The sequence below is a fragment of the Labrus mixtus genome, chromosome 9 (assembly GCF_963584025.1).
Source record: "Labrus mixtus chromosome 9, fLabMix1.1, whole genome shotgun sequence".
Classification (NCBI taxonomy): Eukaryota; Metazoa; Chordata; class Actinopteri; order Labriformes; family Labridae; genus Labrus; species Labrus mixtus.
In genome coordinates this window covers 24261518-24278602 of record NC_083620.1, presented here as the reverse complement: position 1 = coordinate 24278602, position 17085 = coordinate 24261518, and the positions used below count along the sequence as shown (strand labels likewise).

Sequence of the window (17085 nt, the reverse complement as noted above, 5' to 3'; positions counted from 1 at the left end):
TCAATAAGGAGGGTCTCTTGACTTCACAGGAGAGTCAGTTTAATAGTAAATACAACCAGAACAAAATCTGTACATCAAACAAGAGAAAAACATCTGAATATAACTCACATGGATTATCTCTTAAATCCCCTGCGTCATCACTATAACATTGCTTGTGATGTACACAGTATTATCCCTGGGACTTTATGTTGCAAATGAACTTTTAATCTGAATAACTGGGAAAATGAAATGATTACTCAGCGGGATTGTACATTGATTCAAAAAGTGTTTACAGAAAAGTGAATTGCCCATCAGTTCAGAGACGAGGAGAAGTGCTTTTTAACAAATATGAATCTAAGCGCTGTCGTGATTATTGAATTACTTTTTTTGATTAATGAAGAGATCATCCAAGTAACGGAGGGGTACACCACTGAAATACATTCTCAGTACAGCAAACATGAAGGGAAGACATGAACCGAATTTCTGGGAATATTAATTGCATTTCTGCTTATGAAGAAATAAAATGTATCTAATCTTGCAGGATTCACTACTTCAAATATTGTGCAGGCAGTCAGTTGTTATACGTTTGCAGGCTTTAAATAAAAACAGGTAACACATCCTCTTATTGCCATTGAAGAAGACAAAGAAAAATATGCATCAGTCATATGTATATTAAAGGAAAAGTTACATGTTGATTTAAAAAAATAAATTGCATTCGATTAATTTGGGTTAGGTTTAAGATATATTATTCATCCTTTAGAGTTTGAAGACAAAAGAATTGACGTATGCAACTTTATTATTCCACATCATTTAAATAGATAAGGAAAGAGGAAGTCAACTTGTTTTCTTTGTGATTTATCATATACACTTTCAACAATAAACATGAATGAACACGAATCAAAACACAACATTTTAGCATGAAGACACAAAGTTTTGGTGATTGCTTGTTACTGGGATAAAGCACAGAGGAGCTGGTAAAAATAAAGTCTGCACACATTATGGTTCACGAACTACTGCCATTAACAACACAGCATTAGCATAAATATGACAAGGATGTTTCTTGATTTTGTGTTGTTCTCGTCTCTTTCTGATTTTCAGATCTTGAAAATCAGGGGTTTTAGATATTTATAAAAAGTCAGCATGGTGAACTGAAACTTAAATATAGATTTCAACTTAATCAGGCATCCCTGTTTAAAATATACATTATGGTCAAGTCAAAAATAGGCTTTAGAGCACATATAACAAGAGAGACAAATTACATGTGTTAAGCATAATCAGAGGACATAAGGAGTTACGTTGTAGTCACTTTTCTCTGCATTATTTGAATGATTTTATCTCTTAATGACCTTGTATGCATCCCATAAATGATTGGGTTTAAATTTGCCGGGACCACATGAAATAAAATATATGCAATCTTCCTTAGATCTGGGTAATCTGGGAAACGATGTAATATGATGGTTAAAAAGCCCGACCACAGCATTATGAGATAAAGAACCAAGTGGCTGGCACACGTCTGCAGCGCTCTGTTGTTCAACTCTTTGTTTTTCTTAATCCAGCAGATGAGAGCTATCCGAAAGTAGGTGATAGCTATGCCTCCCAGTGAGCAGCTGAACAGCAGCACGGTGAAAAAGAGTCCATAGATGTTGTTGATTGATACGTCATCACAGGAAAGTTTGAACAGAGAAGCATTGTCACAGTAAGCATTTTGAATAAGTGATCTACAGCGAGACAGCCTCACTGTGAGACCAATCAAAACAGAAACGAGCAGTAGAGACACCCCCCATGCTGTAGCAGACAGCCCGATCACGGTTTTGGTGGTCATAATTGAGCTGTACCTTAAAGGGTGACATATTGCAACATATCTGTCTATTGCCATAATGACGAGGATCATATGTGAAGCAGAGCCGAACGTATGGCTGCAAAATGCCTGAACTGCACACTGTCTGAAGGTGACAAAGCGTTCTGTTGAAATGATGTGAGCCATCAGCTGAGGCAGCAGGACTGTGTTACCGATCAGATCATTGACAGACAGGTTACAGAAAAGCATGTACATCGGCTGGTGCAAACTCTTCTCAGTGATGATAAGCGTAAGGACTCCAATGTTGGAAAAAAGCAGGGAGAAGTAAACGAACAGCAGTAAGAAAAAGAGAGGATACGTGAACTCTGGTGATATGTCAAAGCCTTGGATCTCAAGGATTTCACCTTCAGCTGTCATGTTGCTTTTCATTCTGTTTAATTATATGAAATCCTAAAAGAGATAACAAGATGAACAATTCACAAAATACTAAACAACTTCCAGGATAAAAGCGTTGATGAACTAAATCTAAATCAAAGTCTAAAACCAGTACCTTCTTATTACGTTCTCAGTCTCCTCATGAACAAATACTGACTCTACCTTAAACATAAAATCAGGCATAGAGATACTTTATGTACATTGAAGTAACAAAATGTTAAACCACAATGATTCTGATTATTATCATGTACATTTATATTTACATTTACATTTATAATGCTCAGATAAAAAGACACTTTCAGCTCTTTTCACAGTGTTTCAATTTGACTGCCACACAACTCCCTCTCCAATATCACCAACTCACCTGTGGAGGCAGAAATTCTGACTCATCAGGTACAGTAGATCTTCATCTCTTTTATAGTGTGGCGAACATTTGACATTGCGTTGAAGAGTAATGGCCAAGTCTAATTCCAAAGGGCCCTGAGGTCAAATCTAACACATCTGTGCACAGAAATCAACTTTTTGATGACTTCATGAATGTGTCAACAAAACTGTCTAGATCTGAAATGGAAAGTCATGTTTGTCAGTCTTATTTCAAATCAGTGTGCTAAACAATAATTGGGATTTTTTTTTGTGGGAAATATATAAAGAAATAAATTTATGAACAAGAGTCCAGGGCTTATACTGTATATCCTGAGGAACATAATTATAGACAAAAAATAACCAAGCATTTATTGAACAACAGAGATTTGAGAAAATAGGCCTTTTCCAAATTCAAGAAATTATATAGATTAACCAAATTAAGTTGTTGAAGTGAATTAAGGATATTTGCTGACAATGCTGTTTCTGAGCATGTAGAACAGTAATTATTGTTTGGAGCATTTAATGCCTTACTCAATTTGTTATGGAGTAACTTGTTAGGACAGGAGAAACACTTTTGTTTTGTGTTTGATTGATTCTTTTTATTTTGTTTTTATTTAAATGTGGCAACTTCACATCTAGACACATATCACGTGATTATAAAAAGATGTATTGCTGTAATTAAAAAGCTGTTATTCAGTCAGGAGAACAGCTGATGAACGAAGGAAAATTAGTGAGCGTGTGTGGGACGGTGAATGCAACACAGTATGAGAATGAACAGGAAAACCAGCATGAAGAATATACTAGTAGTCTTCCTGACTGAACTTTTGCTAGAACTTAATTTCATTTGGTACCTGCTCTACAACATGAGCTAAACAAGCCCCCCAATCTCAATGGGTAAATTACCATGTTTAAATAACGGTTACATTTTTAAGTTGTTATATTGTATAGTTTCTGCTTATAATATGTCTACACTCATGCACTCTAACTTATGTCAATACTGTCCATTTACGACTCTGTTTTTTGCACATTTACATTTAATCTTTCATATTTAATTTACAACCATTTATGACTCTGTTCTTGCACATTTACATTCAATCTTCCATATTTAATCTTCCTATTTAAGACTAGTAATGCTAAGTTAAATCCTGGTTGTATATATTCACATTCTTAGTTCTGATATTTTTTAGTACTTATTTACTTTGTATTTAATATTATATTGTGTTTAGATTTGCTAATATTGTGTTTTTTTACTCATATTGTGTATTGGATAACCTGCTGCTGTAACGCCACAATTTCCCAGTTTGGGATCAATAAAGTAATTCTATTCTATTCTATTAAAAAGCAGGAATTGCAGCTTTTTGCACCTCGAGATTGCCTGCGTAGGGAAATCTTGATTTATGGCCTTGAAATGTTTCATAAGAGATCACTGTGACTTTTGACAAATACATTTCCCCCTGCAGCCATTATTGAGAATTTGCTTCACTGGAAAAGGCCAAAAAAGAGATGAACTATGGCCCAACAACTTCAGGGAGCAGATGATTCTTTTATGGCATGCAGAGGTTTTTTGCTGAGTTTAAAAGGTCACCAGCCAGTAACTGGACTTGATTGTAGAAGCAGCCCATGAACCACCTATGGTAGATTTGTTTGGTTTGAAAAAACCCCCCAAAAAAACAAAGAACATCTAAACTCATAAAAAAAAGCCCCTGAAGTTTGGAGAGGGTCAAATCAATTATCAGAGAATTTACGAGTCCATTGTTTCCAAATCTCCTGGGTGAGATGATTAGTCTTTTCTGTTGTCCGAGTGTCCTAACAGATCACTTGGGTGTCCTTTGTGTGTCCTTTGTGTGTCCTTTGTGTGTCCTTGATCCCAAAGGCCTGATGTGACCACTTAAGTGCTTTGTTTTAATTACAGTTTTTTCTTCTTCCAGGACATACGAACAATAAGAGACAAAAGGCTGAACAGCATAAAGATAATGTGTAATTCACTTTTTATTGATCGAGCCATTGGATATAAGACTTACTACTGGACTCCTTTAAATAGTTTGCAGGTAAAGGGCAAGACAAACACACACTAAGCAATCCGATGGTTTAATGATAAGGTTTTGATATTGTTATATCATCAGGAATTTAATCTGTTAAAAAGTATTACAAAATAAAACATTTTAGATTTTGAGTTAAGGAATCAAATGTTTACAAGTTGTCATCAACACCTTCACGTTACTGCCTCTCTAGGGTTTTATTAAACAAACAATGTCATTATGGACCGGAGGTTTGCTCGACGCCTGGGGACTAATTACAAAGTGAAACAGTTAATAACACAATGTTTACCTATATCTCAGAGGGGCTCATTAATAAAAGTGTTTTGACAAAGTAATGAGACTTCTAGCTGATGTAACTCTGACAGTTTGAAGTCTACGTAGTTACATAGTAAGTTGCCATTTGGCTGAAACGTTGGATAAAACAAGAATTGGGACGAATCACCTTTAATATATCATTCATATATAAATTCATCCTTTCAAATTATAAGGAAAACATAAAGAGGAAACTTCACATACTGTACCTATGTAACTCTGTACTGTACTAAGGACAAAGGACTAAGTGTGGCTCCTAAATCAGCCAAATATAATATTATATAATTAAATAAAAGTGAAGTCTCGATCAAACACACTCCGGGTTTAAAGGAGACTGTACAACTTTCCAAACATTAAAGGCTCAATCTGATGTATAAACAGAAACCAGATTTGGTCAATTTGTTTTTTCAGAAAACGTTAATGTTGATTAAATGTCAAAAAAGGTTTTTAAAAGAGTCTGTAAACACTGCCACATTTGTAACATCATTCTTTATAATTTAAGATGAAACCTTGCCTAACCTTCTTTCACTATTTGGACGAAAGATGCATGTAAATGTTGTGTTTGAATGTACAGGTCATCAGAAAGCCACACTTACATTATATCTATAATTAAACTTTATATTGCAGCTTAAAACTTTGGCATCTTCTTCATCCAGATGGCATCCATATTTCTTCTTTTAGGCCTCTTGATTTAGTATTTCTCTCTTTATTTAACAACACCAACAGCTCTGCAGCGTCACAAACGAAGCCACCTTTTATTTATTGATTTATTTATGTATGTTGAGAATATGTCATTCAAAATTGCTGTCACTGATATGCATCATCCCATGTCAGCTTTTTAATTTGCTTGGAATAAATTCAGTAATCACGATAAGTCTTTTACACCACAATGAATTTGTGAGTTCTAACAATGTTAAATTTGAGGTTTTCACTACAAGGAGGCCTCAGATACTCATGCTAACATATTATTCCTGCAATATTTAAATTTCCAGTTCTGCTGACAGTCCCTGAAGCAAAAGGTGACGTAACCAAGTAAGGGTTCTGGCTTTGGTGCCAATAAATAAAGCAGAGACAGGTTACTTCTCAACATTTCATCAGTGCAGCTAATCAGCTTTTGTATCCATTACTTCTCGAGACACTGATTTCATATAATGTATATATTACACTGTTGTTGTTCTTATTTATAAATGTAAAGATGGAAAATGAATCCCTTGATTTCAGTGCTGAATTAACTCTGGATCCTTTTGTTATCCCACTTGGAGGGAAGTATCCCATCTTTTTTTTCGGCATTGCAATTTATCTTTTTGTGGTTTTTTGCAACCTGACCTTGTTGACTCTGATCATTGTGAAGAGGAACCTTCACAAGCCCATGTATTTCATCCTGTTCAGTCTCCCCCTCAATGATCTGATAGGAATAACAGCAATGCTACCAAAGGTCCTGTCAGACATTGTAACAGAGACAAACAAGGTGTACTATCCTCTCTGTGTCTTACAGGCGTTTCTGCTGCACATGTACGGTGGAGGAATTCTGTTCATTCTTGCAGCCATGTCATTTGACCGCTATGCAGCCATCTGCATGCCGTTACGCTACAGCTCCATCATGACCCCCAGAGTTGTCATCTGTATCGTGTCTCTAGTTTGGGGTCTTGATTTTGTCCTGATCGTTTCATTGTTTTCTCTGCAGACAAGACTTCCCAGGTGCAAATCTGTCATTATGAATGTGTTCTGTGATAACCCCTCTCTGCTGAAGCTCACATGTGGAAATACGACGGTCAATAACATCATAGGATTGTTTAACACCGCTGTCATGCAGGCTGTTAGTGTGTCTGTGCAGGCGTTTTCCTACGTGAAGATTCTGATCACATGCGTGGTTTCACAGAGGTCTGAAGCAAAGACCAAAGCTATCAACACGTGTGTGGCTCAGCTGGTCATAATCACCATATTTCAGATTGTGGGAACTTTTACTATTTTATCTCACAGGTTCAAAAATGTCTCAGCTGACCTGCAAAAGATAATGGGCATGCTGATTTTTCTTGTTCCTCCTCTTCTGAATCCGCTTGTATACGGGTTGTACACAAGAGAAATACGAAACACTTTCCTGACTATCTTAAAAAATGGTAGAGTATCCATGTGAATCTCAACACAAGGTGAATAACAGGTTTGACTCAAGTCTTTTTTTTTGTCATGATTTCAGAGTGCCATGCCAGGAGAACACCAGTTGTAAGCAATATTGTTGAAAGAATATTGAAGAATCCACTGTCCATGAGCTTGAACGTGTCTATGACATTCAGTTTTTTACAGAAACAAACTGTCTTTTAGGATCACTGACTGATAATTGTGTTAAACAGGCTCAACCCAAACCTCAAATAAAGAGGAATGAAAAACCAGAGTCCTATAACTAATGAAGAATACTGCATACATAAAAATGAGCTAACTGACTGTTAATATAATTTACAACTTTGGAAAAATATATTTTAAATGTCAGCTCTTGTTTTGTGTGTATTTTGGTGTGCAGAGTTCTTTGTAAAGTTCAGGTAGATTGATGTACAATTTACAAAGATACATAGCCTCATACTGCCCAGTCTGACATGCAGAATTATTTGATTTTCATTTTAAAACGTTTGAGAAACTGTTTGAGAAATGAAACCTGTGGTGTACTTGATATATTCTCTTCTCATTTGATTTTTTTTAGCTTATCATTTGAGTTATTCACTTTTTTTTTCATTTAAGAGTACTCCATGTTTCTAATATTTATGTGGTTGAAGTTTACATCCATGAGTCACACTGCAGGAATTAGAGCATCAAAATCAAGCTGAAATATTTACGTCTTGAAGCATCACACTGTGTCTGTCGTTGTTTTAATTGAAAAGTTGTTTGTATTATAGATGACAGATGAACTGTGATTAAATGCTTTTGAGTTACATCCTCATGTCTGATATTTGATGTCTTGTCTAAAGCTTATTATAAGCTGCTGCTCAGCATGTTTGGAAATGAGGATCAGCACACATTGAGTTTTGAGGAATATTCTAAATATCCAAGTACTTTATGTTTCAAGTGATGAAATAAAATGTGTTAAAGGTGGACAACAACACAATATACTTTTTTTATTGTATCACATACCCAACTCAGTGGAATGAAAACTGTTTCCATATAGTCAGGCAAAGTTTAAGCGAGGGAAAGAAAGAAAAGGCTGAAGAAAAGGTTATGCAGAGTGTGCTTTTTACCTGCTCATTCCATCTCATTTCACATACAAATCAGATTCAGAATCGGGTTTTATTGCCAAGTATATTCACACATATAAGGAATCTATCTTGGTGTATTGGTGCTAAACAATTCACAAGGAAATAAAGCAGAACTAGCAACAACTTAAATAATAAAGTATAAGAAGCAATTACAATATATAAAATAGAATTTAAAAATGTAAAATATAAAAAATAAAAAATAAAAAAAGCAAAATGTACAAAAGATGCAATGTAGGAGCTGTGCAGTTGACAATGAGAAAAATAAAAAATACAAAGAGCTCAAGGGATAAAATACAGTAAGTCATATTTTATTGGATGTAATTCGTTTTACTCATTATGTAGCTCCTGTACAACTCTTTTTGTTAGGATGAATTGTCAGGTAATATGACGGTAATGGACGATATGGGAGATACTTTGAACATCTGAATGGACCAAAGACTGTATATAGATATGGACAGTGCACCTCACCCTCCTTCCATTGTATAAAGATGAAGCTAATGTACCCCTGTGATGGGAGCAGACACATCAAGAATTTTGAGTCAGAGTAGGGATTAGCTGGAAGAGACACAATATTGATGGCGTACTGCTTCTGCTGTGATAAAACACACATTTAACTTAGCGGTACAACAGCAAAGACCCCTAAGGTGTTATCCAGTCCACAGCAGAACACATTCTTGTGTCAGCTTGAAGAAGACACACACAGTTATGGAAGTTCTTTGACACTCATATTAGCGTACGTTTTCTAATGCAAGTCTCCTCTGCTTGTCCGGAGCACACAGCGCTACAGGAGCCACATTCATTCACCATTTTAGAGCATAATTAATGTATTAAAAATAAACACCTCAGAAAAAAGCATTTTGATTCAGCTTATGTCTTATCTGTTAATATGGAGGGGGTGCGGTTGCGTATGGTCGGGCTGGAAGCTCGCATACTGCAGGACACGTGGCACTGTATGCTACCTAGACACAATCCGGGGACTGATCACCCCCGGCTGGGTTGGAGAGGGTGTCTGATGTTAAGACCCGAAACACCCGATGACCCTGGGGCACATCACTGACGATGTGTCCAGGTTGCACCACTAGGTGTATATACATGAGTTATATATTTCTAAATCTTTGGCTTCACTTCAGGCGAGGTGTTGCGCTGCTCATTCTTTATACAGTCTATGGAATGGACACGGACACATTGATAGCTTTCTTTGGTTTTTGATCCTGATATTTATCCATACCTGGTACACCATGAACTGGTCGCCAGCCAATAACAAGGCTGACATATAGAGACTGCCGGTCACACTCACATTCACAGCTACGGGCAATTTAGAGACACAAATTAACCTACTGTCTTCGGACTGTGGGAAGCCGGAGTACCCAGAAGGAACCCACACATGCAGAGAGAGGCTTTCCATACAGTACTGCAAGTTGTTCAACTTGTTGCTGCAGCGAGCATTAAATATATCCAAACAGCTGATGGCTCCCTCAATCCGAGGTGCGGGACATCTCCCTTTTTCAGTCGACAAGTAAAAGGGCCCCAAAAACATGCTGCTGGCACACGACAGGCACATAGATGTGAATCAGTTTGCCCAGTATCAGCGTGTGATAATGTGTCCTCTTTTATCGTAATAGAAGGTATTGATTATTGATCACAAATGATTTGCTGTTTTTGTTTAACATCAAGTTAAGATGCATCCTACCAACCCAACATGTAGCTTTCTTCATGTAAATTTGCAAACAGTTCTTATATAACACATTTAGAAAAAAGGATATGATTCTTGTGCCATGTTATTCATTATTATTCTTTAAATATGTGTAAGCAGGGTGCGAAAGTGCAATTTAAAAAAAGGCATCTTATCTATATTTGATGCTTGATTGTGGTTGTCTTGCTGATTATAAATGTTTGCTACACTCAAAAGTCAGATTATTTTTAAGACCATAAACTGTCTGACGCTAAAATATGATGTTTATGTATGTTTGTGTGTGGCTGGTTGGTAAAAGAGAAAGGATTCATTCAATGAGTAAATCAACTGACTATTTTATTCAGTCTATTAATACAATCAACTCAAAGATGATATTTAAAAAAAACTGCATACATCATACTTGTTTTTCACCATCTATGTGTCGTGTCCTGTACTGTCCTCCTGGGTTTCATCACGGCTACTCTCGTGCTTTATTGTCAATAAAAGGCAGAGTCGTCTTCATCACATCTTCTGACACGTTCCACTTGAGTGGAGGTGAGTACAGGAGAGTGTCGCAGGTAAGAAACTACAAAGCAGAGTTCATTTTTTTCCAGATTGTTTCTTATGAAGGATGGTATTTATGATGCTTTTTCTGTTTTACAGTGGGAAATTGCTCCTCTATAGGTTGGCAGAAGAACCTCCAGTTAACAAACCCCAGTACAGTGCAAAGTGTTGTGTACAATCATGTCCACAAATGCATCTTCAGTAGTTTTACTCAAACTGGAAACACTGGGTTTAACCAATGCGTCGATGTACCCAGCTTTCCTGCTCAGCACTTTAACATATCTGTGTATTATGTTCTGTAACACGTTGGTATTAGTGACTATCGTTTGGTGTAAAAAGCTTCAGAAGCCCATGTTTATCCTGCTGTTCAACCTGCCCATCAGTGACATGGTGGGGGCTACGGCTTTTTTCCCTCACCTCATTATAAGCATGTTGACGCAGAACAGACTGATTTCATACCCTGCATGTGTAGCTCAGACTTTTCTTGTTCATGTTTATGGAACAGGAAACCTATTGATCTTGAGTGCCATGGCGTATGACAGATATATCGCTATATGTTGTCCTTTGAGGTATAATTCCATCATGAGTACACAGAACTTGGTAAAAATTATTGTCTTAATATGGGTCATTAACTTTTCTCTAATAATCACTTTGATTTTGATGGCTGTACGGTTTAAAATCTGTAGGACTCATATTGTAGATCTGTATTGTAATAATCCATCTTTATTGAAATTGGTCTGTGAGGACACCAGCACGAACAACTACTATGGATTATTTACTATAGTGGTGCTCCAGGGCGGACCGCTGTTAATCATATTGTACACTTATGCACAGATTCTGCGTACATGCGTAATGAACAATCAGTCTGACGCCAGGAGAAAAGCCATTCAGACGTGTGGCTCACATTTGGTCGTTTGTTTAATCCTAGAAATCAATACTTTTGTCACACTCATTTCTCACCGCATTGAGAGCATGTCGCCCTTTTTTAGGAGGGCCCTCGGTGTGTCCGTTTTAATTTTCCCCCCGTTTTTGGACCCGATTATTTATGGACTGAAAACCTCAGAGCTCAGGCAGAGCATTAAAATGTTACTAAAGAGAAATGTAGGGGTGTCAAAGTTGTGACCGACTTCTCTGTTTTGGCCTTCATATGAAGTGTTCTTCATTTTTGTGGGGAATAAAATGATCTATTTTGTTAGTGAATGTAAATGTGCTACCTATGATATCTGACAAATCCAGTATGATTTAATCACTAGAGTGTTATATATATGTTAATATGTTTGTCCTACAGTAAAGATGATGAATACAGCATGTTGCACATTTAATTTTTTTAATGAAAACATGTGCTGTGACTATTGCAAATCATCCTATTCACAGTCATGTTCATCTCATTTGTTCTAACCTTTTAAAAAATCATCACTGGAAGCAGCTGAGGTTTCTTTTCTAAAGATGTCTGTGATAAGTCATTTAAATAAATATTGAGCAAAATATCCGTTTGCACTAATATCAAAGAACGACTTACAATAACGACAGATCCTTTCAGACAGGACATTTGATCAGGTTTATGATAACAGTGATAGCTGTAAATAAATGAAAGTGACACACAAGTATGCCATACTTCAATAAAAAAATATATATATTCATGATTATTTATTGGGTAGTATCATTGTGTCTACAACTATTCAATGTGTTCTTAAATATAAACTTGAATTTGTGTACAAAAGAACAGCAAAGATCTTTTTTTCTGCTCAGTCAAAGTTTTGAAAAGTAACTTTATTCTAATAAATGTATGTAATGAAATAAACGCCTTACGATTTCAACGGCAAATTTGTACAATGTGATATGAGATGTGATTTTTTAAATATTTTTTGATTACTATAGGTACAATTAAAACAGAAAAAAATTGAACTGAACTGAAAATTAATACATCTTATTCAGAAGAAAGTAAAATGTTTCTGAGAATTTTTATTTTATTTTAGCAAATTGAGAACACTCATTTATACACGCACTCATACACACACACTGTATATCATTCTATATATATATATATATATATATATATACATGCAGTATGTATGAACAATTTTTATATATCTGGGGTCATCAACTACATTTGTTCAAGGGCCAGCTTTTTTCTTGACAGACACTGAAGTTGCCGAACTTTAAAATATTTGTGCACATATACCTGACAGCAGTCAAGCTCAATGTGAAGACGTTGGTGTCAGAGGGGAAATCTAATTTCTTCCATAAATCTAATGTGAGTATTTCAGCCTTGTGATTTTATTTTTATGTTTATTGTTTAATCACCTGAGATTATTTATATTCTGGGGGCCAGATGGGAAGCTATGGGGGGGTCGGACTTGGCCCACGGGCCGCCAGTTGATGATCACTGATATACTATATATGAACATTAAATCTGTGTGTGCATACAAGTACATTCAGATAAAAATACCTTCATGCCTCCCCTCCCAGCACTCCAATATTTCAGAAAAACTTGCATTTGAAAACATATTCACCTTTTGTAATTTTAAAAACATAAATCCTGTTCAAAAGTACATCATACCCTCTTTAGACTGTTACAATCCTAATAAGAGCCATACATGCTTCCCATCTCTAACTTGTTTTGTTTGGGATATAATTCAGTCTGACAATCTTAAAATCAAAGGTTTAAGCCACTCTGTACGCTCTAATTCATGAGGGCTCTTACGTAGAATAAGCTTGGCCACTACACTTCAACCTGCTTTTATAAGCACTGACTCTGCTTGAGTGATACCTGATGGCATTTAAGATGTGTCTCCTAACAAACAAAGTTTTGGGGACTCAGGTAAAGGATGTTAAAGCCAGTCTTTAAGCCTACAAATAAAGTAGCACCATGGAGCAGCCCCACAGAGCAAAAAGAGACATGCCCACTTCTTTACTATATTTCCAACATTTATTATCCTTTGTTAAGCCAGTTTAAAATAGTTTAAATGGGGGGGAGGGGGCGTGGGGTAAATATTACTACACTCTTATAATGAATACATTTAATTATTTTGTCTCTTGGTTCCCAGCCTACATTTGTAATATTTTCTACCATAAGTCCCCCATAATCTTAGTATCAAGGACGTTTTTCTAAATGAGTCATAAACAGTCATTAATTCTGGTTCGTATTTTTGACATTTTCCTAAAAAAAAAATAAAATAAAAAAACAGAAGCAGAGTGTTAAGTGCAGAAGCTTTTGGACCTTAATCTCCTCCTCCTCTCTCCTTTTCTGTCAGAAGACCGATCCTTCCCTTGGCTGTATACTTCCAGAAGTCCCCCTTTTTCAGTTGGGTTGTATTCTTCTTTAAGGTCCTTGAAAGACATAAATGAGTAATGTCTGTATAAATCACTGACAACACATCTCACTGTTGCCAACAAAGTGTCCTATAAGACAGGGTTTACTAAACTTTTTAGCTCACGGCTCCCAAAATAAAGGTGGCAGAGACTGCAGACCCCTACTGTCCCTGGAGGTGGTTAGGGCATTTAACATATTACACACGTGCACTAGTAGGCCTTTCCAAACAAAATAAAGACAACAACAACAACAACAACACAAAAGCATACACCTGCCTTGAAACCATAAACTTTTTATATAGAGGAATTTATTTTAAGAAAGGCTAGAAGCAGAGCACAAGTCATTTCCATGTTTAGACTTAAGCACTTCACTGCTATTTACAAACTTACATTTTAAGTATTTTTACTCAGTGATTACATTTTTATTTCACTTAATGATATCGTTTCATTTCAAAGTAAAATACTTTTTTTTTTTTTTTTTTAAATAACTGAAAAAAAAACCATTTAAAATAATTGTATTTTTTTGAAAGTCATCTTGCGGGTTACTTGGTGGCTTGTGAGTGTGAGTGCTGTTGTCTTCATTAATACATTCATCTTCTTTCAAACCCCCAGGAGCCTGTCGATAAGTCATCGTCAAAACAAACTGACGATCAACTTTGAGGTTGAGCGATTAATCTCCGAGGATCTGCTTCACAACGATCTCTCCTATAAAGCTGCAGATTCGTCTGAACATTCTCCCAGTTAGCCATAGAAAGTACTGCTGGGTTTTTGCATTATTGAGAATGTGTGAATGAATTTAGTAATGTCTATATTTCCTCTTTTATTTTAGTCCAGGAGTTAATCACTGTCAATCCAAAAGACTACAATGTGATATTAATGTTTATACAGTCGGTAATATACAGCCTGCGAAATTTAACTGAAATATATGTGATCTATCAGAAGTTCTGTCTGAAGCAGTAAGAATTTACTATTTAAATCTGAAAGTCTGATTTGATTGTGTCTTCGTGCATTATTGTTGTAATATGTCCTGATGTTGTATATGAGAAAGTTACACTACTTTATAAAAAAAATACATTTTTTTTTCTTTCTAGGTGGAAGGAGCAAAAAGAAAATGATCCAGCTGTACAACACATCATCTGTTTTGGTGCTACGTGGCTTAAATCTCTCCACCGAGGTCGTCTTTCCTGCATTTCTTTTTGCGTCTCTGAGCTACATGATCATCTTTTTCTGTAACCTCATCCTGATCCTCACCATCGTACTGAACAAATCTCTGCATCACCCCATGTATCTGATCCTGCTGAACCTTCCTATCCATGACCTCATAGGGGCCTCGGCTTTCTTCCCACAGTTCATTAAGCAAATCCTGACAGACAGCAGGACGATGCAATACTCCACCTGTGTGGCCCAGGCTTTTTTTATCCACATCTATGCAGGAGGGACAGTGTTCACGCTGACTGCAATGGCCTACGATCGATACATTGCCATATGCTGTCCTCTGAAATACAACTCAGTAATGACTAATGCTCACGTCATGAGACTGATCACAGGTGTGTGGGTGTGTAGTTTAGTCACTATAGGTTTGCTTTTCATTCTGCTGTTGCGTTTACCGCGCTGTCGGTATGAACTCACACTTTCTTACTGTGACAATCCCAGTCTGCTGTCTCTGGTCTGTGCTGACACCACCATCAACAACATCTATGGGCTGTTCTTAGTGGCTATCTCACAGGTGATCGCTAACGGGATGATTTTGTACACATATCTGCAGATTCTTGTTGCATGTTTCAGATCCAAAGGTACAGACACAAAAGCGAAAGCTCTGCAGACGTGTGCAACACATCTGGCTGTGTTTCTCCTGCTGGAATGTCTGGGTCTTTTTACAATCATATCGTACAGAATAAAAAGCATTTCACCTCATCTCAGGAGGTTTTTAGGGATGTGCACTCTAATTTTCCCACCAACATTGAATCCAATCATCTATGGACTGAGAACTCAAGAAATTAGAGAAAAACTCGTACACTTCATCAAAAACAAAATCCTCCCATCTGGTGCGTTATAACAGCAAGCTCAAACTTGCAACATGCAAGTATCTGCATGTAAATCTCTATTCTTTATCTTTTATTCTCACTTTCAAAGTATGCATGTGTGAAACTACAGTGCAGTATGCTTTAAAGAGTACTTCTTTTAACCTTACAGCCACTCCTATATTTGCCCCTTTTTCCTCCCAGCAAAGCAAAGTCAAAGTGTTTTACAGTTTTGTTTTTCAGCATTTTAATTTAGAGCTCTGTTAATATCTGAACCTTCAAAAACGAGTTGATCGGTTCATTCAGTACAAATTGTTGTCAAAAATAACTGAAATTTCTCAAAACCACAGCTTCCTTTGGCAGATTTTTGTTTATTATGCAAAATGTAATTATTCACATGTGAATCCATTGTCTCATTAACGTTTGCCACCCTGTAAATACATATGGTAATATCTAAATCTAAAGATCATCAAATATTGTACATATTAATATTTTTTATTAAACAAATAGTTTAAAGGGAGGTCTCGACCTGCCTGAATGAAAAGTGTCCAGAGATAACCTCTGTTGTGATTTGGCACCATATAAATTAAACAGACTTGTCTTGATATCATGTTTTATAACTTTTTCTTGTTTAAATGGGAAACGCTCAAAATGTTTTCTTTTCAATGTATGAAAAAAAAAGGCTCTGGTGTATTTATGATGGAATAAGAAATGACAAGACTTCCTAAAACTGGAGTTTTACATTTTCATTTGAAACAGAAGACATTCAAATCATTGTATTGAGACTTTTAAGATACCTTTAGTCCCTAACCTAGGTGGTTTGATGTGGTGTGCAGTCATGGTGACGAAATGGTGATAGTTCAATAACACACAAAAGTCTATATCACAAAAAAAAGGGAATCACACCTTCATACTGTGTGTGTTCACAAATTCAAAGCAGCAGAGGGCGCCATCAGAACACCAACATGCAAAAAGGAAATCTTTGGCTTCTTGTGAGATATTCTGCCCTCTTGTGTCCTTTCAGGTTGTTTTAAGGGGAGGTGGAAGATAAGTAACGCTTACAAGGTGCCAGTATCATCACCATCAGTCAAACTGAAAAAAACAGCATGAAAATATAATTTAGTACATTGACCCGTGCTTTTATTATATTTCTTGGCAGTCGAGGAACTCTTCAAGTGTGTTATGAATCTTTTTAGCCATGGAAGATAGTCGATGTGTTTTTGTATTGTGTGAATATACTCTTGTCATTCAACCCTCTACTTGTCCAAAATACACAGATTGAACCCGTTTCCTCCTAATAAATCTTAAGGCACTTAAATATGCTGCTTTATCGTAACACATGTCTTCA

General features: G+C 36.3%; 4 protein-coding genes across 4 annotated transcripts; 3 read left to right on the top strand and 1 right to left on the bottom strand.

The window, feature by feature from the left end:
• Positions 1 to 1270: 1270 nt before the first annotated feature.
• Positions 1271 to 2306, bottom strand: LOC132980732 (olfactory receptor 13H1-like). Its single transcript, XM_061047030.1, has one exon. The coding sequence runs from the start codon at positions 2204 to 2206 to the stop codon at positions 1271 to 1273; it is 936 nt and encodes a 311-aa protein (XP_060903013.1). The 5' UTR covers positions 2207 to 2306.
• Positions 2307 to 6047: 3741 nt separating this feature from the next.
• On the top strand, positions 6048 to 8108 carry LOC132979897 (olfactory receptor 52B2-like). Its single transcript, XM_061045729.1, has one exon. It carries the CDS (start codon positions 6122 to 6124, stop codon positions 7058 to 7060), a length of 939 nt encoding a protein of 312 aa, XP_060901712.1. The 5' UTR covers positions 6048 to 6121; the 3' UTR covers positions 7061 to 8108.
• A 2431-nt stretch (positions 8109 to 10539) lies between these two features.
• LOC132979896 (putative gustatory receptor clone PTE03) lies at positions 10540 to 12104 on the top strand. The gene has a single exon (XM_061045728.1). It carries the CDS (start codon positions 10585 to 10587, stop codon positions 11524 to 11526), a length of 942 nt encoding a protein of 313 aa, XP_060901711.1. The 5' UTR covers positions 10540 to 10584; the 3' UTR covers positions 11527 to 12104.
• A 2378-nt stretch (positions 12105 to 14482) lies between these two features.
• LOC132979895 (putative gustatory receptor clone PTE03) lies at positions 14483 to 17085 on the top strand. The gene is made up of 2 exons (XM_061045727.1): positions 14483 to 14672; positions 14808 to 17085. Exon 2 carries the CDS (start codon positions 14828 to 14830, stop codon positions 15770 to 15772), a length of 945 nt encoding a protein of 314 aa, XP_060901710.1. The 5' UTR covers positions 14483 to 14672; positions 14808 to 14827; the 3' UTR covers positions 15773 to 17085.